This window comes from Oryzias latipes, chromosome 17 (assembly GCF_053564925.1).
Source record: "Oryzias latipes strain Hd-rR chromosome 17, Olatipes_Hd-rR_3.1".
Taxonomy (NCBI): domain Eukaryota; kingdom Metazoa; phylum Chordata; class Actinopteri; order Beloniformes; family Adrianichthyidae; genus Oryzias; species Oryzias latipes.
In genome coordinates, this window is record NC_136253.1 from 27,059,413 (window position 1) to 27,081,043 (window position 21,631).

Sequence of the window (21,631 nt, forward strand, 5' to 3'; positions counted from 1 at the left end):
AATCTTCCTCTTAGCTCAAGAGCAGCAAAAACATTTGTTTTTATTGCAGAGTAACAGCACCCAGAGGCAGAGGTGTAGTATTGTAAAGCAAATTAAGCAGGATCATCCTTCTCCATCTAGAATTTGATGGATGAGTTTGACAGTTTTAAGGAGAACTATATTTATCTGACTGTAAAATCCCAAATGTGGAGTTTGGATTACCCTTGCAGTAAATGCTTCAGTTTCAAAGACAGGCGGGGAGGCTTCTTCCTACTTTAATACAAATTTCAGCACACAAAGAAGGTTCAAAAAAGTCAAGGATGGGGAAGAACTTAACAGAGGATACACAAGACCTCTGACCACTTTAACAAAGTACATGAGAGATGAATCAGAGCACCATCATTTCATGCAGCATGTACTCTCACAAATATGTTCCCCACTTTTGAATATTCACATTTTCTGAACTTTGCTGACTCTCCACTGCAAACCCCCTCACCCACAAAAGCAGAACTCTTAGTAAGAATAGAGTAACGTATAGAGCAAGAAAACTGAGGCCGGCCAATAAATCCTTTAAATAAAGAGGATCATCGGCTGCCCTCTCCCATTCCTGGAAGAACTGTACAGTTCCCACTGCCTAGAAAAGGCTCGGAACATTCTGCAGGATCCATCACACCCTGGACATTCTCTGTTTGAACTGCTGCTTTCAGGCAGAAGATACAGGACAATTAAAACAAGAACAAACAGATTAAAAAACAGCTTCTATCCAAGAGCCACCATGGCCTTAAACGCTGCTAAATAAGGTTAATTTATTAAGGGAAGCGTGCAATAGCTGGAGAAGGTGTAACCTACTGGTGTTTTTATATTTCTTTTTTTATATTGTCCTATTTCGCAGTTTTAGTTTTTTATTTTGACTTTTTTTTATTCCACCGCAAGAATTGCACTGTAATTTTGTTGTACATGTACAATGACAATAGAGATATTTCATATTTCAAATGTTTTGGTGGTAAATAAACTAAAAACATCAAATAAACACAAGCTTTTAAAATTTATAATTTTTTTATTTCTTTAGGAGCTAAGAAAAAATAAACCAAATAAATGTCAACATAAGTCTGAATGATGCAAGTAAGAATATTGGAAAGCAGGAAAAAAAAGCAACATGGTTAAGAATTCAAAATGGTTTTGTGTGTAATCCAAAATCTCGGCAGGTGGGAATTCCTTCAGGAAGTAACTCAGGAGGACTGCATATGTCCCACGTCAGGGACTGTAGATCAATGTCAAAGGCAAGGTCTCTGATTTGAGTGTGGCAAAAATCAGCTCCTTCAGAGTTTTGCATTTCTCAGTGATGTAACACTCAAAAATAATCGTACAAAGTTGACATCAATATAAAATAAGCAAATTACATATGGTAATAATTACAGATGACCAATGACACCGCGCTTCTTCACCTAAGGTGCAAAACGGGCAGAAAGATAATCATGCTGTTAAACAGGAGGAGAAAAAAAAAGACGAAGCTAGAATAAACTCTTCATCAGTGGAAACCAAACTGAGGGAATTTTCACCTCAGTCATAAAACAAATAACTTACTGCAAATACAAAATAAAGTCAAACCTTTAACTACAGAGGTGGTTTAATGGAAATTTTACAACTTGGTTACTTATTTTTATTTATTTGTTTTGCTTAAAATAAACATGTGTGTTGAATGGAAACTCTAGAGTGTGACAAAAGCCATTCAAGTGTCAGAGACCGGGTCCGTTTGACCCACATTATGGCAGAAGGGAGCTAATGAGTCTAAAGGAGAGTCCTGGTTCTTAAACGGAGGACTCACACACGTCTCCTAACAGATTACAGAACATGGAGAATAGAGCCCAGGGGAAGCCCTTCAAGTAATGTTCTATCTTTTGCCCCACTCAGGTGAAAAATGGTTTCTGCATAGTTATCAAAGAACAGCAAACTTCAAAATATACAACAGAAATGGTGAAATAAAAAGCATACAAAGGTGATTCAGGAACGTTGAAAGACTGCAGTTGCTTATCGGTCCTGCGGGGGTGCTGTGGATCATTATATTGTAGCAGAGGAACTTTGACATAAACTAATTCTGGGCAGGAGAGTACTTTGAATCGAGTTATTTCCACGTGTTTGCAGTCTGCGAGATGGACGAGCGAGAGGGGATCATGTCCAGCAGGTACTCCCTCTGACGAGCGTCTACTGTGGCGGAAGTCTTGTGACCCGTCAGGCTGGGGTTCACGTAGGCCATGGTCACTCCTGTGAACATGCAGCAAAACGGCAGCTCAGGGCGTGAAGCAAATCCCACGCCAGCAGCTCTGATGTTATCTCAGAAAGAGAGCTAGGGTTTGTGCTAAAGTCACCCATGTCACCATAACACAAAGAGACGCACAGAGGGGGGGGGGGGGGGGGGGGGGGGGGAGATCAATACATTTCTACTCTAAGACACCCAGGAGAAACAGGAGACCACAAATCTGAGAGACTGAAGTTGGGAAATGAGATTAATTCCAGGGAAGAAACGGGAAGACTGGGACTGCCTTGTCCGAAAACATTTCCTCCTCCATTTTACTGATGTTTTCCTTTAGAATCTGACTGACATTTTTGCTGAGAATCCGTTTTAGAATATTACGCAATTCCAAGAACGCTCGAGCGGAGCTTGTGCAAGGATTGCTTTTGGACCAGACAGGAATTAAAAGAGAGCAGATGTCAGGCGCCAGAGTTGGGCTGATAATGACGTCAGTCTACCTGTATTGCTGTTGCTCTGCTTCTTCCATGCAGTAGATGAGGCACTACCTCCGCTGACATTCCTGCTCCCGCCGATTCCACTGCTGCTCACCTTTGAACTCTGGACAGAGCGGTGGGAAACATGGGCATGCTTACCTGGCCGGCTGACCAGGGCTGCGGCGGCCACTGCACTCTGCAGCTGGGAGGAGGAGGAGAAGGAGTGGGGGATGCCTCTGACTCCCACACCATGGGACAGATGGCCCTTGGAGCTCTGCACAGAAGAGGTGCATTTGAAAAACACAAGGCACCCAGCCCACAGGTGTTTTCCTTCAAAGAGAAAAGCCTCTAACCTGCTTGATGGAGTGATGATGAACCAGGCTGGCTGCCTGGCTGACCTGGTGATGGTGCTGCAGGGAGGACACTCGAGCCTGAACCTGCTTCAGCTGCTGAGCCACCAGCTGCTCCGCCTTCAGCGAGGAGCCGGATGAAGACGATGAAGAGGTACTGTGGGAGACCGGTGAGGACGCCTGCTGAATTATGCGCTGCTCTATTTCCTGCTCTTGCTGCAGTGCCTTCACAAACGCAGCTTTCAGCCTATTCGTATGCTCGGCTTTCAAAGCCTTCTTCTGGTTGGAAGACATGCAGTCTTCACAGAGCACCACCCCTCCTTTAGCCTTATCCTGCCTCCAGCGGCAGGTGAAGTCAGTATTGCACTGGGAGCAGATAAAGGGCTCTCTGTTTCCTAGCTTGGTCGGAAGAGAACCAGTCTTTCCTAGGATTGAAAGAAAGACGAGAAAATGCACCAGAATTAGGGGGAAAAAATAAATAAATAAAAACTATTAGAAACAATCAAGGCATAAAAGACCGAGAGAAAATTAGTTTTTAGGCCTAATCTAGCTCACTTTAAAATAAAGACAAGAACAGAATAACTTCTTTTTAAAACAAAGTTTTATAAAGTTTACTTAATCTGATGTTAAACCCCCCCCCCCCAAGAAAAAAAACAGAAAGCACAACAAGAAAAAATAAAATGTAAGGACACACCTCTGTGGATGGTATCAAGCAGATTCTGCACCACCTCCTCCAGCCCGACCAGATAGATGAACTCATTATTGGCTGCCGAGGGCAGAAAGTTAAACTCGGGGGCGGGGGGCTTGGGTGGGGGGATCTCCAGAAGGGTCTTCTCCAGTTGTTTCCGCAGGGCCAGTTTAGCTGCAGCTTGCCTGCTGGCAGGAGAGTCATTGACGCCAACCACGGACACGCCGCTGCCTCCTGAGGACGAGCCCTTCATACCGGAAGGTGACGCCTTTGAGAAAGAAAGAAAATGTTTTATTCATTCAGGTAATTAAGTGGTTACCATAAACCTATTTAGAAATCTATGACGGCTCACAAATAAAATCAACTCACAAACGGAATATTGTGGCTTTTAAGAAGTTTATTTATCAGTAGTAACGAGTATGAGAACCGCTGGATTTTCTTCCCCAAAAAACATGAGTATGTATACTTATGCTGAACAATGGGGCAGTGGTCAGCGCTCTCGCCTCACAGCAAGAAGGTTCTGGTTTGAATCCCGACTGGGAGCTTTCTGTGTGGAGTTTGCATGTGGTCCTCTGGCCTTCTCCCACAGTCCAAAAACATCCTTCAAAGTTTAATTGGAGACTCTGAAATGTCCCTAGCTGTGAGTGTGAATGATTGTGTGGCCCTGTGAGTCTTTTCTAGTTGTTACAGTCCTTGATTTAATTTTTAATTGAGATGTTGCCGTGTCTTCATTCATTCTTATTTTCTTTCTATTTACTGAAACTGTAGTCAGGATAACTTTGAGGATGGAAAAACTGGCGAACATTTTCACGATTTGTTCCAAAACAATACAAAGCAGCAGTGATGTTTACATTTTATTTACTGCTGAAGTTAACCAGGAAGTTGACAGAAAAACCTTTGAGTGTAACTGTATTAAAAGAGGCAAATATAATTTCTTTCTTTTAAAATCTTTGTTTCATCTGTTATGTTTTTTAATTCTGATCTCCCGATCTAAATAAATGTATAAATGATGGTGATTAAATACATATTGTTTTCATTTTAATACATCTAGTTGAAAGACCTACATATAGCAACCATTTGGTCATAATATATTAAATAGTAAGAATTGTGGTTTGATCTGTGAGTTGTTGATTTTGATTCATGAATCAAAATAAGTAACGACTCACAACCCAACTGACCAGAAATAAACAATTTTAAACAGATTGAAAAATTAAAAAACTTGTACATTTAAGAATTCCCTCTGAGGCTTGTAATTCCATCACGTAAATAATTTTGTGTGCCGACTCCAGAAACAACCTTCAACTAGTTAACCTGCTCCCCCCTACAGCTGACTTTCTGTTCTTCAGTTCTAGATAATGCTAATAAAATCTGTTGATGTTAACTGGGCAAATGTTTATTGACAGGAGAAGTCTCATCAGAAAGAGTTTTGAGTCACAGGACGTTGGTTGTTTAATGTCTTTGCCGTTGAACTGCATGCTGGGAGTTTTTTAATCTAATCCGAACCCTGGGGAGCTTGCAGCTGCTGTCATCTCTGCGGTTTAATACCAACCTAACTAGTTTAACTTTGCAGCTAAATGCAGTAAATGCAGACATAGTCATGGACGTAAGCGGTCGAACTGCTCGGACATGTTGCACTCGTTTTGTAAAAATTGGGGAATTTTTAAAAAGCTCACAAATACAGCATGGGAATGTTTGACAGTTGTTGAGGAACCCTGATTAGCGTGAGACTGAAAAGCAGTAGGAAGAAAACGACTTTTTTGTGGTTTTATCTGACAAATCTATAAACCCGGGTAAACATGCAGACTTCACCGCAGACACTTGAAATCAATTTTCTGGTTTTCCATTTACTGGCTAATAAATGAACTTCTTGTTGTTATTTTGTCATTAAAAAAATAGAAACAGAGATTTTTGATTCACTTTAGTATAAAAAAAGTAAATATAATGTGAAAGAAGTGATTAAATGACAATTTTCACTTTCTAGAGTGTACTCGTGCTACTAACCAGTGTGCTGCCGCCGACTCTCATGAGGCCGGATTGGACCAGGCCCCTCTGACCCTGGGACGAAGAGGCTGAGGTCCTGGGGCCCAAGAGCAAGGGAGGAGGTCCTGATCCCGACCCACCGGTTGCGGCCAACTGCTGCTGTTGCTGCTGCTGGCGGAGAGCCTGGATCTGCTGTGGAGACACAGAGATGGGCTAACCATGACAATGAGAGGGAGGACACAGACAGAGGAAGTGGTGGACGAGGGGACAGACATCCAAACCCCGAGAGCAAAGAGCACAAACACACAGAGAGAAGTGCAGAGACAGAGCGTGAGTTCTGCATTCAATCACCACCCCATAGTTTCTCGCCAGTTAAAGGAAAACAGAAGTAGTGAACTTCTTAAGATCTCATTTTGCTGACTAAATCATTTGGAATGGATTATGAACTGCAGCTGCACCTTCTGATAATATTTCCACGTTCCCTGTAACTTACCTGTGCTCCTCTTACCAGAGGTGGCATGATGATCTGGGAGCCGTGTTTGGACGACACCTGCTGCCCTCCTCGTACCAGAGGAGGCGGGATGACTGTGCTCGAACTTCTTGCAGTCAAGATCTGAGTGAGAAAACAGAAACACGTATTTATTTGGAGAATACTTGGATCTTCACCCCAAAAATATGCTCAAATCTAATGCTACATTCAGAATGAACGCATTCAAGCATCTGTTCATGGATGCTTGTCCAATTATGTGTTCATAAACCTGATGTTCCTGATGCGTGTGGGAGGAGCTACTGTCAAAAGTTTTTAACCTCATCGCTACATGGAACATTGCACATTGATTGTTTATCTCACTTATAATGCATGGAAGGCTCGGATGATGTTGGAAGATCGAGTTTATTTATTTTGAAGAGCTCTACAAAAGCATCAGTAATCCCGTCTCCACGTTTGGGATCATGAGACTCTCCCAGATCGGCAAACTTCACCATTTACTACTGGAGCTGCACCCGAATGACGGCCGCTTTCGGCGGTATACTTCCGTCTCTCTGTGACCCAGTTTGACGACTTGCTGTCCCGGATCAGTCAGAGGAGCAAAATAAATAAAATACAAGGAACTTTTTATTGTTGTCTTGATGCTAATAAGAATAAAAAATCATCAAGTTCAGGAGGAGAATTATCGGATTTTCCACAGTGATGGTTTCTGGACTCCGCCCGCTGATCCCATCATCAACATGTCATGGGGTCAAAGGTAAATTCCGCACCAAAGTGCCAATAATTTAACACGCTTAAACGCACCGCTGTGCCACACCTGACGCTCAGAATGCACTGCAGGACATCCGATAGCACCTGTACAATGACCTCGCATTGAAACTGGACGCCCCCGCCGTGCAAATCACGTCTGGAATGACCGTAGTTTAAGATGGAGTACAAACCTGCTGAGAGCCTTTATTGCTTGTGATCGTTCCTCGAATTAGGGGAGGAGGAGCAGTGGAACTGGATAATCCAGACGGCTGTAAAACAAGAGAGAGCTATCAAACACTGAACTCTGTTAATCCAGACTTAACCAAACTCTGTTTTTTAGTTGCACTAATGGAACTTCCTGTTAGATAAAGACGATATGACCCCATCAAAAAGCAAAGTCAATACTTTAAAGTGAAACAAAAAAGAGTAAGGAACAAAAATCTTCTTAATGCTTCTATTTTTAGACCTTTAGACCTGTTGTTGTTGTTTTTTGTCAGTTTCCTGTGACTCTTTTTCTTTCCCTTTCTCAAAAGGTCTTGGCTTTTGCCAGCACACAGTTGAAATATTGGGTTTCATCTTTCTTGCCTGGATAAATAAATGTTAAATTAAAAATAAATTCTACAGGATGAAAGAGACAAATTTAAGGTAATGTGTTGTGAGGTTTCATTTGATGCTCTTCATGAAACGAGTCAGTGTGATGATCTTAATAAGTCAAATATGTTTCATGTCAGAACTGAAGTAATGTATAAAAGTGGAAGTTTTCAGGAAAAGAGGGCCCATAAGTGAAGGGGTGAACACCGCCTGCTCTGCCAGCAGCTGGGAGTACAAGTGCAGGAATCTCTTAGCCAGTCAGCCCCCACTGCTGGGAGAATTTTGGGATGAGGGAGGGGCCAACCATCAGCTTTACGCCTATTTTATTCCTCCGTTACACTAGAAAAGGCCTTTTTGTTTTACTAGTTGGCCTTAACAAGAAAAACAAGTAACTAAAGAGGCTGAAAAACATGTGAATGGTCTCAAAGTGACCAAATTTGCTAAAAACATGCAGGATAGAAACCAAGTACAAAACTGCATTAAGGTGGGGGGGTGGGGGGGGGGGGGTGATTTTATCCCGGAAAAATCATGTGCGTCAATTGTGCCCTTTACAGGGGGGGGGGGGCTGCTGATGAACTGACCATCAGCAGGTAGGCAAAACTCAATTAAAGCTCATCAGGTTTTTAATCAAAGTGCTCTTTGAGGCAATTAATTAACATAGAAAACCTCATTTCCAATAATTGACTCTTACCTTCTGCAGAGTGTCCCTCTGTATTTGGCTCTGTCGGAGTTTCTTTAGCAGCACCAGCTTGGCCTCTTCCAGTCTCAGCTCCTCCTTCAGTTGCTTAATGATGCGCTCCCTCTCTGCAGGGCTGCTCTTCTGCTCCAAAAGACAAAAAATATTTACAGAGCTATCTAACAACAAACATTAAACACTCCAACTATGACTTAATTTATTGATTTTGCTTTATTTTTTTTGAATAAGGATGGGAACGGCATGACTTCTGTCTTACCATGAGCAGGTCTGTGTCCAGCTCTTTAAAGTGACTGAGGCCGTTCACCGGTGGACTGGGAGAGTCATTATCTGACAGGATGATAACGTCGTCATCTTCAGGGGACGGCGCTCGCTTCTCCCTTTTTATACTGACAGACAAAAGGGAACCATAAAATCCTCTTCAGGAGTTTACAAGTAAACTAATATTGCTCACATAGCACAGGAGGACAGGGGTCCTAGACCTCCAGCACTAAAACAGCCTTCAGGCCGGTTTGTCATTCACCAAAACTTAAGAGGGACTGAAAGTTTTATTCCAGCCTTAAGAAAAAGTCGACACTTTTTTTTTTATTGACGTTACTTTCTTTTATGTAACTGAACTTCAGCTTTTTTTCACATGGAAAAAAATTGAAATGTGGAAAAAGAATAGCATTTTATTCTGAATATAAAATTGTTTTTCACTCTTGAAAAAGGCTCATATAGGTCCCTTCAAAAATAAGAAAGCGATGAAGTTCAATGAAAAATGTTAATCAACACAAATCAACGAAGGCCTTTTCTTTTGTTATATTCAAGTCTGTGTTGGTGTGCTGTCACCTTACTCAAGTTAACCTGATATAAATATGATTTCCCTGGTTTAAGATCCAATACAAAAAGTATATAAAGTACTTCCAGATACATATTTTCCTCTTTTTCCCTCTGGACAGAAACTTAACAATGTTTTACAAAATACTAATACTAAAAAGAGCTTAAAGAAGATTAAACTTACCAATATTTCTAATTTTTCTAATTTTTTTATATTAGAGCATTCAAATGGCCTTTTAGTGTAATATAATTTCAACAGCAATATAAAACACATAAAAGTCCATCTTACTGATGTAGGAGCATCTTTGCCATAAACTCATAAACATAAACTCAATTTAAAGCAAAGCTACAATCATTTTCGTTTCTTTAACCAGAGAGCCACAAAGGAGGGGTAAAAGAGCCCCATGTGGCCCCAGAGCCACGATTGCAGACTCCTTCAGACCTAAATTGTGTCGTTAGTGTTGTAAATGTTCTTGTAGCATTTTTCTCATAATGGAGGACATGTATAAAACAATTGGAGATTTAAACTGCGTTCCTGAGTTTTTCTTAATTCAAATCGTGTTGGATCAAGACCAGAAAAAAGCTCTACTTTGTATGCCACTTGCAGACAAATAGATCCGTGTACGTCTTGATTTTCCTCGTCCGAGCTGGCATCTGGCTCCAGGCTGTGCGGCAGGATAGCTCCAATATTGCTCAACGTTTTTTATTTTGCTGCGCTAATGTTAGCTTGGGCTTGTGAGGTCCTATAAGCTGGCAAAATAGAGTGTAGAGTGTACGGCAAACGTCTGCGCTGGCGGTCCCGCCCACAACCCAGAGGTGAATTTCTATGTCTTAAAAAGTGACATAGGGTTTTTGATTTGAAAAAACTGCATAATCATTATTAAAAGACAACTGGGAACAATTATACAATAGAAAAAAAACATTTGGAGTGGAACTTTAAACAGCCTAATGACAGGAGTTGGAGCCATCCTTTTATGCTAAATGAAAAGTAACACAACATTACATAAATGAAACCTTTTAGACACATATATACATCTACAAAATTGCAATGTAATTCTAAGCTGTGCTAGCGATTTTTTTTTGTAATTTATATTCTTTATGAAAAATGCTAAATAAACTGCTGCTCAGTTATATGCAAGCATTACACATGCTATTTTTAATGTCTGCTTTCAAAGAGGCCTGCCCCTTCATCTATGCTCTAATTTATGACTGCAGGTTTATCTGCTTCACTATAAGGTAACAAGTCCAGACAGCTCTCCATGCAGCTTCACTCATCATGTTGAAAGTATTCAAAGAACTGGGAATAAGGCTAAAAGCCAAGGAGGGGCAGGTTTGGCTGTAAAGCTTCAGTTTGGGTCTTTAAGGTTGAATGAAATTGCTATTTAGGAGAATCCGTGTCTTGTTTAAACAGAATAACGAAGCCCCGCAAGTGTCACTCGGGACGGCGCGATTTCACCATGAAAACGACAGCAGAGGAGAACAGCTCTTGAGGCCGCTTGAGCTCAGAACGTCACTTTGGTCTATTGATTGGCAAAGTTATGCATATTTAACTGGCACTGCCTCCCAACACATTTAGCATCCACAGCACAGTGCCAAGTTCAGCTGCAGGCAGTGTGTTGGGAGGATATGACCTAAATTCTTCGTCATGTCAGGAGCTGAGATGCAGGAGTGACGTCCCATTAAATGAAAGACTATCCATGTGGCTTTGCAGATGCGTGCACTTAAATGAAGCAGGAGAATCTTTTGAAGTCATCACATGACGAAACGAGGCCCGACGTTTCAGGCCGCCCTCCTTTATGTGTGTGTGTTTGGGTGTGTGAGCGTGTGTGTATAAATCTATCCTCAGGGCTTAGCGCCATCATCACATCCTGTGGATTAATCACTATTCTTCCAAAGAAGTCACATGACCTAAAAGTCATGATCACGTGACACCCCCCCCCCCCCCCCCGCCCCCTACCGTTCCTTCCACTGTGGAAACCATGGCAACAACCGGCTGGAACCAGTTTGTGACACACAGCTTCATTTTGTGTGCAGGGAGTTTTTAGGGTTCAGGTAGAGAAAGGAGGGAAAATGGAGGTAGGCTCAAAGATTCATCCCTGCTGGTTACGCTCATATCAAAAGCGGCGTTGGAACCGCTTTTCAAAACCATCAAACACGAAACTTACAGAAAACAAACTTTCTATGCCCTCAATTTGAAATTAAAAGTCTACAAAAGAATCAACTAAAAAAACCGTAAGGTTCCTTTGACTGTCTTCAAACTTTCTACCTTTCATGTGGTGGAAACACCTTAAAAAACTTTCTCACCTTTTGGAGGTGCTCATGTCCACAGGCTGCTCCGCCTGAACCTCAACCTTAATGGTGGCCTTCACCTCGCCTGCAGCCAACATGCCACCGGGCACCTTCTGCTCCGACTGCGGGACCCGGCTCCTCATATCCGCAGGCGCCTCCGCCTTCACCTTCTTGGTTCTGTCATTGCAGTCAGTCCGATTGTCTGAGTTGGCTTCAACCATCTGCTGTCTCTGTGTCCGATCCTCCGTATCTGGCTGAGAGGTCAAAGGCAACGCTAAAGACGACGACAACAGCGGGCCCTGCTCGGCCTCCTGTTCCTTCCCGTGGTCCGATCCAGGTCTGGTCTGGCTCTGAATGTCCTGTGACAGTAAAACGTCAGTCGCGGGTTCGTTCTGAGTCTCTGTCTCAGGGTGAGTCGGGTCCAATTTAGGCTTTTTGCTGTCATTGTCGGCACCAGTGGGCCCGGTACTCTGCGGGGCAGCCTCTCTCTCCAGCGCCCTCTTCTGGCTGCGTGTCTGACGTACAGCCTCTTCCGACATTCCCTGTCAACAACAAAACAAAAAAAGTTGATGCATTCTTTCCCGGAATATCTACGTATAGCAACATTTAAATCCCGTAAGAACAACAAATACATTAAGAATTAGAGTAGAAAACAGTAGGAATTGATACTGTAGAGTAGTTAAAATGCTTTTTTAATTAAAGTAAATTGGTCATCTGGTACCGAAACACTTCAGCAGCTGTTCAATTTAAAAAGACTATCGCATTTCTTGAATCTCTGTCATTGTATTTTCATAGTTTCAGCATAAAAACCGAATCACAGCAGCTCTGTTCTGTGACAAATGATCTTTTTTCTACACCAGGTGCTGCTATTGCAGCTCACCCATCATTAAGTACAGCTCTAGACTAAACTGACCTTGAAACAGCTAAAGGATACAGAGCTGAACTCTGAAGCCGGATAAAATGGCTCCCAGAACAAAACATGTTGGATAAGCATGATCACATGACCGAAACGTTGACTCTATTTTCTATAAACATATAACAACTTTAATGTAAAAAAAAAAATCCAATAACAGGAAAAATGTTGCAGTAGGTGTTCATTAGAACAGCATGTTGTTCGGAGAACTGTTTAATCAAAATAAAAACAAATGCATTGACTTTAACACAAAAATCCATATATTTGATCAATGTTTAAAAGGAAAATGACTTTAATTGATCCTTTCTTCTGAAGGGTCAGACACTAAGTAGCACCAGTTTCATTACCTTCTCATGTGGTACACATTTGAGTTCCATCAGACTCAGCCATGCCAGAAGCAGTGAACAGAACAAATACTGCAGCCTTTTTTATCAGACAGACGAGCGTTACAGAGAGCAGCAGTACATGGCACACAGTGTCACACTTCACCCCGATGAGTGGACGCTCTGAAGGCCTCAGTCATGGCTGAAATGTGTGGAGATGCATTGTTTTCTTTGGGATGAAGTCTCTACATCAACATTTTGTCTTTTAAGTAAGACTGGGTATAAGCTATTGGACCATAAATCTCATATGAAAACCAACAACAACTATAGATGAATGTGGAAACTTTGTGGAAGCCTTTTATTCTTAAAAAAAAACAACAACGAAGAAGCTATGGTGAAAATTGTGTTTTTGGTGTCATTAAAATGCTCTTACGGCATTTTTCTGATGATAGAGGACGTATTAAGCTTAATTCAAATCATTGTGAATAAGGGGCAGAAGGAAAAAAATGGCGTTGAACGTAGAAAATACACAGGGCAGGCCACAAGCTCCCTGCTCTGCTCCATTCTGATGCATCCACTGTAGATGACTAGATCCATGGACGTCTTTGCTTTCCTCATCCGAGATCGGCATCTGTCTTGAAACTGTACAGCCTGATAGGTCCACTATTGCTCAAGGGTAATGTTAGTTTGGGGGTGTAAGGAGCTGTAAGCCAGCGGGAGAACGTGTAAACAGATAGCTCAGTTATGGTAAGGAGGTGGCTTTGCTCCATGTCAAAACTCTCAGCCACCACTCAAGAGGCGAATTTTAATGAACCACTGCTTCTCTGCAGAAACTATGTCCTTAGAATAAATCAAAAGAGGATCAGAGTGGGTCCTTAAAGGAACAATAAAATACACACAACTGTTTAAAAACAAAGCCAAAAAAACTGTAATGTTTGTTAGTCCATATTTGTCTTGGGCTTAAAATGAGTCATAATTGTGTACAAACCAACACCTTTAAACAAAATTGAAAAGTAGTCTAAATTAAACACGAATGATTGACATAAGTTTAGAAAAAACCTGAGTTCAGAAACCCCCTTATCAATACCTACTGGTAGGTTATTTAACTACAGTTTAGGGGTGTGGTGGGACAGATTTTCTGAGGTAAGTGAGTTATTATTATCTTCACTTGGAATGTGAATCAGTCAGTCCAGCACAGCCAGCCTGAGTGAGATGCCAGATGTTTAGGAGCACGCTAAAATTAACATCAAACTAAAATAAAAATGAGTGTTGTTTTTTTTTTTTTAATCTGCAGGTTTCAAAAGTCATGTCAGTTTTGGGGGTTTCCGTGTAAATATTTATGGTCTGCAGGTGTGTCTTTCCTCAGATTAAATGGGTGTGTCTGTATCTATGACACATTTGTTAATGTTGAAACAAATAAATACAATTCACCTCCCCACCAAAGCTGAAGTAACCACCACAAGTAATCTCAAGTCTTAACAGTCAGGGTTTGAGTTCAGTTTCAGGTGTCTGAACACTTTCCCCTTTGGACGCAGTCAAAATGACACAGCAGAGACTCTACAGGGCTGATGCCCTTTGGATGCTGCTACAAACAGGAGTTTGAGAGTACACCTGTCCTGAAGAAACACTGTGTTTTTAGTACAGTATTAACCCTGAACTCTTGATCTGAGATGCAAAACTCAAGAGGAAATGGAAAACTCAATTTGGCGTGAAACTTATAAAAGGTTCCTGCTTATCCTATGGTTTCTGCCCACCACCAAAGAGTCAAAGCGAGGAAAAGTGAATCCTGAGGCCAGCTGATATGAAAACGTCTGAGTTTTAGGGTTGATTTTGGTTATCATTAAATGTACAAGTCATTATACAAGCTGGTCTATAAGAAACACATCTATGAAAGCCTCAGAACGGAAGAACTAAGACATCTTTAATTGTTTATTGACCACAAAGAAGTCATATTTTTGACTTCATGTTCGTGCAGTCTACCCGCTCTGCACAGAACTTTGCTCCAGGAAGTTATGTTTTGTTTTTGTGAGGGACAGAAAAAAACTACAATTAACCCTTACAACCTGGGCTTCTGCTGACGGAAACACACCCTACCAACATTTCCCCCCTCCCTTCCCTGCTCTCAAAGCGGTTATTATGGTGGGCATCAAGCACACTTTGCAACATACGACGCTTATATCTCATAATCAGGAGCTGGCAAGGTTTTTTTTTTCCTCAATACTCTGACATCACTGAGACACACATGACATGACCCTTCCCAGGATTCAGTGGGACACACAAAGCACTTTTCCTGAGAACCGGTTTAAACCGGTTGACTACTGTGTGTGTGAGGGTGTGTGTGAGACTGTTAGTGTGTGTGTGTGTTTGACAGAGAGAGGCTGAAGCTGGTTTTAACCCTTCAGGTGCTGGAGCAGGCGCAGCGCCTCCACACTCACAGCCATTATACAGTGTGTGCATGTATGTATAGAAATGCAGATTGGGGGGCGATTCCTCTGATTAGCATTAGAGCGCATCACAGCCAAAGGATGCTGTGGGCAAAAGTTGGGCACAAGACATGCCCACCAACACCCCCGACCTTACACGAACAGTGACCCTATCTTTGTAATGGGGTGTGTGTGTGTGTGTGTGAATGAACGGGTGGCAGGTTTCACATTTCATCTCCACCGCAGTTTACACACAATTCCCTCAACCTCTCAAACACACACTGAAAGGATCAGACCCCCCAACACACCCGAGAACTTGACATTACATTGCATGCAACCAATGCCCCCCCCCCCCCCCCCCCCCTGCAAATATAAACTGATCCTACACAAAGTGAGCTGCCTTCTAAACAAAGTTATCAGATCACAGGAAACAAGGTCCATTTAAATATTAACCTTTTTTTTTTTTCAAGGGGATTATGCAAGTGCTGTGGTGGAAGGAATAATAAATATTTAATTAAGATGGAACCACCGTCAAACCCAAAGGATGCTGAATGTCCCTGTCCTTAAGTGGGCTGAATGTTAATGAAACAGGTGTAACTGGTTTCCCGTCCATCTCATTTTTTTCATGACTTTAAGCTTTCACATGCTGCCTTTAACAAAGACTGAATGATAGCAACCCAAACATACGATTTACACACAACATGACTCATGTGAAGCACATTTATGGGGGCAAACCCCTGCGTTTGTGGGTTAGGATCTGTCAGAGCCGACTGAGCGCATGATGCTTCAAACAGATATAACATGGTGGTCATTTGATCGCATGGTCAAGTAGAATAATTAAACGTGTCTGAGCAGGAATGAGGATCAACAGCGAGGATGGGAGCGACTACTGCATAAACCCCCATTTCATATGACGCAAGATTTCAACTTTGATAGGAAAAAATTAACATTAAAGATAATGCAAGAAGGTTTCAACACAAAAATCTGCAAAGATTAATGCTAACCATCATTTATTTTTCAAAGGAATATGCCATGAGCACATTAAATCTATCTACAAGATGGGTTATCCTTGAAACCCAGATTAGAGCAAATGTGCGTAAGGCTAATATCTGTTTTTATACAGAATGCAGAAAAAGATTAGCTCATTTAGCAGCACACAATTCTGCATGAAACACAAGGTTCTCCCTCTGCAACGTTTGAGACATTTAATGGTAAAAAACGTAGAATAACACAAATGCACTGGACATGACTCACAACAGAAATGAAAAACACATTTTTGCACTGATGTGTTCCTTTTTGTCACCTCTTCGCAAGTTATAAGTTAATATGGTAGAACAGAAATCACTGAAGATACGTTGTATTAAAATCTAAGACATTATATTGCAGATATAAGAGCTTTAGCGTTGTAAAACCGAAACAGTGGCGGTGTAGGACGAAGCAAAAAGCAGCTATGAATGAATGAAAATCTGTCGTTACATGTTTTCATGTTTCTTTAATGTCACATGACAAAACTGTACAGAAAAAAGGGTTTTAATATCATATTTCTGCAGTGAAATATTTAGCAGCATCTGTGCCTGAAACTGCATCACTGCCCTGAAAGCGTCCTGATCGCTCCGCTCCCTGAGGCTGAGGATGGGGCGCTTTGCCCTTCCTGCCCCCCTTATTGTCGGCACAATACTGAAGGACGCCGCATTAAAGAATGAAGATCTATTATTAGTAAAGTGAAGAATAATGTCAAAGGCATAGAGTTTCTCTTTCTATGGTAACTGCATCACTTTTGCTTTCTGGAATTCCAGACTAAAGTGTTTACCCAAAACTGGTGACACACAAACCAACACACACACCTGAGCATAGATGACTTAGTGGAGGCTCACTAGAAGACCAATTTTGAAGACTACAGTGAACAAGACTTCTATGGATAAATGAGGAATGGGTTTTGAAGGATAATGCCACGTTTCCATTCAGCTAACAGCAGGTTGATAATACTAAAAAGATACCGAGCACATGAATAAATAACTAAAAACTATTGTTGCACCTTCACATTTTTGGAAAATGGCATTCGACAAACGGTTTTATAAATGAAACCCCAGGAGGACGGATACCAGTCTATTTGGACTCATTCTGGTTCCTGATAGCCTAGCATGTCACTGCCTTAGTTGGCTGATTACAGATTCTTCCTTCTTAAATTGAGGCGGATTACAGATTCACTCCAACAAATATTTGAACGCAGTTCTCCAACTTAAAAGGCCGACATTTTGTGTCCACAATAAATCTGTCAGTGTTGCAATTTTGTGGGCAGTTCCTGAAGTCACTGGCAGCTGCACAGACAAACCCCTGCCATCAGTCCAGCTCAGAGAAAGGTTTCTTTAGATGAAAATAAGATTGAAATCCTTTGTCAGTGTCACCAAGGTGAAAGAAAGCATTTTTTGTACTTTACTGACATTTGGCAACCAAGTAACTGACATGGAAAGTCTGTATGTGTGAGATCTACTCTGCAGTTTTCACTTATATATTATTGTTTGAGTTTCCTGTAGGAGTACAACTCTTTCTGTAGGTTATCTCCTATTAAAATTTACCATGTAATAAAAGCAGCATTATCACTGACTACCACATGGCCACACTGTACTGTAGCAGGAATCTTGACAGCTCTGACGTTCACCAGTGCAGAAAACACACAACCCAAACTGGTATCAGGTGCATCCACTGTGTCAGAACCGCTGCCCGTGTTCTTCTCGGAGCTGATCCTACTTTCTCAATGTGAAACTCTTGGCAAACTAATATTGGAGCTTTGCATTTTGTTTACTCAACCGACCCATGAAAAACTTGTTTTCACATTGCACAAAAATGTAGAAAACTGCGCAACTATGCAATCGTGCTACATTTTTTGAACCAAACCAGTCACTTTTAACGTGTTTATGTAAAGTTCCCGACAGAATAACAAGTTCAAGGATGGCTTCCATACAAATAAAAATAAATGCTTTATTATGACTTAATATTAGTGCAGGACCTCTCTTAGATAACCTTGTACCGACCAATCGGTTCACTAAAACAACCAATTTTCCCGTCTGTAAAAGTTAAAGATCTCCCCAAATAAATAAATAGGGCTTCAATAGAGGATTATACTCTTAAGTGACTGACCGGGAGCTGCCTTGTAACCCCCCACTGTTTTGCACAGCACTTTAAAATATGTTCAACAGATGACCTTCTACTAAACTGAAGCTGATTACAAAACAACTCTGGGTCCCCTTCGGTGAGAAACTACTGGAAATACGCTTAAGAGAAAAAAACTTCTGATACATAACTGCAACAGTAATTCTAGATGCTCTTAGGTAGGTGTACTACCACAGCATCGCGATAAGAGCACAAGTCCTGCTGTGGAGGACTGGTAGTTCCATAGAACTGCAGTTAACATCTTCTCTTTTCTGACAGAATATTTACTAGAGGCAACCAGCACATTGTTTACATGGAAATGACATTTTACAAAGCCTTTGTTCATGTAAACAATTGAGAGTCCATTCTGGATCTCAACAAAAAAAGCAGTAAAGTGTCCCAACACCACCCTCCGTTTACACTCCACCTGCACTAACGCTAGACGACAAGGTTCAAATCCACAACCTGATATTTAGTTTTCCTAACAGTAGGGGGGGGGGGGGGGGGGGGGGGAGCTGGTAAACTTTCAAAACATTTTTGATGCCTATGGGAAAGAAGGAGAGTTAATTAAATAGGAGCAATCTATAAAGATTTTATTGCAGCACAAATAGACGAGAAAATAGAATTTTCTTATTTAACATTTATTTAAAATCCAGATAATATTTAGATATATTAAATGTAAGTGTTCCCCTTGGTCTTTTAATTATTATTATAGTCATTTTCTGTCATAGTTTCTGCAGGAGTTCACCTCTGAGTTGTGAGCGAGAAAGTTGATGCTGAGTGAGCCTTCTCTCACTTCCCATTATCTATTTGTTTACACTCCCTTAGAACACCAACCTAACATTACCGGTTCAACAAAAATGTCCAGCAATACTGGAGCCATCCAGCTATACAGTTCTGAGCCAGATGCCAGCTCGGATGAGGAAAACAAAGACGCACATGGATCTATTTGCAAAGCGGATGTATCAGAATGGAGTGGAGCAGGGAGCTTGTGGCTTGCTGTAAGATCTATGTCACAACTACCAGATTTTAGAAAATTGCAACTGCTCCTGATTCACAATGATTTAAATAAAGAAATACTCAGGAAAACTATTTTAAGCCTAATTTTCTTTATACATGTTCTCTATAATCAGAATAATGCTACAAGAACATGTTAAAAACATGATTTTTTTTTGGAGTCTAAGGTTTAGGTTCTTAAATACCCAGAAAGGTCATTAAACTTAATATTTCTCCAAAAGAAGTTGATAACAGAGTTACTTTATTAAGCATATTTTCTATAAGTAGGTTGTGCTATATGCAAGCTACCCATGTCATATAAAACATTCCTAGTTATGGATGGCATAAACCTGATTTAAAAAGGTCAGAAATTACATACATTAAATATGGAAGCGCTCATTTCCACCAAACAAATATGTATTATTGATAATTTTCTATATTGTTGTTATTATTATTATTCTCTGTGTTTATAAAGTGCCAAATACATGAAGCTGCCTCGCGCCTGTTATAGGCTGAAAATGTCTAACACAAATGGTTAAAAACCAGAGAGCTGAAGGATCAGAGATGAAGATAAAAGCAGGAACCATCGGAGCACCACGGCGTTCATTCTTCCATGTGCTCTAGTCAGTACGAAACCGAATGTAGACACCGCCGGCTTCCGTCCAACGAGCAGTCAAATATTAAACGCGAACAATAAGCTTCCCACGTATACAGAAAGTGTTCGGTTTTTAGTTCCATCTGTTTGAGGACAGAAATCCTCCGAAAAGCGCCTTTTAAAGCAGAGAAAAGTCGCGTGGAAAAAGGAGTGTGCTTTTGTTTGTGTGTGCGTGTGTGTGCTCGTCTGGGCGAGAGGAAGAGAGGCAGAGGGAGTTTGTGCGGCGTGTGTCACGAAGTGTGTGTGTGTGTGTTCAGCTTTAAGAGGAGGAAGACTACGGTTGTCACAGAGCGAAGTAGGAAGATTAGCTACCAGATAGCAGAACCAACAGTGGTGCCACGGGGCTTAAAGCGGGCAGCCATGTCCACCATTACCGTTCCACCAGCCAGTACAGCATCCACACAAAAACTCAGCCCTTTAAAAACTAAACCCAGCCCACACTACATGTGCAACTCACCGGCGTTTCCCCCCAATTATTGACACAAACCTCTGAGGTGTGCATGTTATTAGTTAGCGAGCTAACATTAGCTACATCGCACAAACAAAAACACGAACCCGCTTCGACTCCGAACCAGAAAACAGCCCGAGCGCGAGCCCAAACGGCAGCTGGACACTTAGTTTCAAACAAACTAGGAAAAGTCCCGGTGCCGGCAGCTTCTCGACAACATGACCCGCTCAGCCAGAACCGAGCCCGAATCGCTGACCGACCTGGCAACTGTCCGAGGGGAACAGCTAAAAGGAGGCAAAATAAATAAATAAAAAACTTCCACCCACTGGCGTAAAAGTACGCTTCTACGAGGTTTACTAGGATTGTTTACCTGTGTGTTCCCTCCTGAGGAAAAACCTTCGACTCGGAACTCATAAATTTCACCAACCGGCCCACGGACTCCGCTTGCCGCCGACGAGCCGCCGGCGATGTAACGTAGTAATCCTCACCTCATGTAACGACTTCTAGCGCACAGAATCAACTCCACTTTTTACGTTTACAAAGCTGCCCGACTGGGGAAACCATAAATAAAATAAAATGTGGCCGGGCTACCCCCCTTTCTCCCCCCGCTCCCACCAAAGAGCTCAACCTTTGGCTCTGCGGAGAAGTGTTACTTTTCAACAGCCCATCAGCTTCTTTATCGTCACAGATAGGTGGAGGAAAACCTGGCTCCTTTCGACGAGTCCGAATAAAAGGCTCCCTTTTATACACTTACTAAAAACTTAAGCCTCACATAAGTCAACTTACTTTGTGGCTTTATCGCCCGTTCTTCGCCGATGGTCGAACAAGGAATGTTTAATCTGCTGTTAACCTCGATAAATCGTTGCTTTTTTTGAAATCCAGGGGATATCCTCTTTTTTTTCGGCCCTCCCCACTGCCGCGTCTGTTGCCAAATAATGCGCCTCAACACACATGGAGCCGCTGCGTCCTCTTAGTGGGCATGCGCACCTCAGCATATCAGGGCGACCAGATCACATCATGTGTGCCACTGACCACCAAAGGGCCAAAACGGGGCGACTAAGTCAGGGGTCCCACGGATCACTCCCAAGCAGAAACCACACATACCCCCCCCCCCCCCCCCCCCCCCCCCATGTCCCAACATGACAACAATGTTTCCCCTAAATGATCAAACTGCATTAAATTTCTTTGGGGAAAAAAGTTGAAGTGAAAACTCACAAATCAAACGGTGAAACGACTCCAGACAGCCCAGACAGATCACGTCTGAGCAATAAGTAAACAAAGTGTCAGCAGGAGTTGCAAAATCATGCAAGGAGGAAATTCAGTGAACTGAACTGGGGTCCAGACTTGGCAGGTCTCCACAAGTCCAATGTTC

At 41.9% G+C, this 21,631-nt stretch overlaps 1 protein-coding gene across 32 annotated transcripts; it reads right to left on the reverse strand.

The window, feature by feature from the left end:
• Positions 1 to 1,016: 1,016 nt before the first annotated feature.
• Positions 1,017 to 21,384, reverse strand: LOC101173502 (transcriptional repressor p66-alpha). Of its 32 annotated transcripts, none has more exons than XM_078934868.1 (11): positions 21,046 to 21,384; positions 11,367 to 11,893; positions 8,503 to 8,632; positions 8,241 to 8,369; positions 7,150 to 7,227; positions 6,230 to 6,334; positions 5,743 to 5,910; positions 3,748 to 4,009; positions 3,057 to 3,478; positions 2,728 to 2,977; positions 1,017 to 2,241 (listed from the first exon to the last, which is right to left on the reverse strand). In XM_078934868.1, the coding sequence occupies exons 2-11, from the start codon at positions 11,888 to 11,890 to the stop codon at positions 2,102 to 2,104; spliced, it is 2,208 nt and encodes a 735-aa protein (XP_078790994.1). In that variant the 5' UTR covers positions 11,891 to 11,893; positions 21,046 to 21,384; the 3' UTR covers positions 1,017 to 2,101. The 32 variants fall into 32 exon arrangements, with proteins under 32 accessions (XP_078790994.1, XP_078791006.1, XP_023820778.1 ...); XM_078934880.1 differs by having other exon boundaries at positions 2,863 to 2,977; positions 5,743 to 5,913; XM_023965010.2 differs by having other exon boundaries at positions 5,743 to 5,913.
• Between the last annotated feature and the right edge of the window lie 247 nt (positions 21,385 to 21,631).

What these genes read in the sequence shown, in the direction of transcription:
- LOC101173502 (XM_078934856.1), bottom strand. Translation starts at nt 20,313, where the DNA reads ATGCACACCTCAGAGGTTTGTGTCAATAATTGGGGGGAAACGCCG. An exon ending in GACATGAGCACCTCCAAAAG is followed by an intron (nt 8,633 to 11,366) that starts GTGAGAAAGTTT and finishes TTTGTCTGTCAG; the next exon opens with TATAAAAAGGGAGAAGCGAG. An exon ending in TGGACACAGACCTGCTCATG is followed by an intron (nt 8,370 to 8,502) that starts GTAAGACAGAAG and finishes CTTTTGGAGCAG; the next exon opens with AAGAGCAGCCCTGCAGAGAG.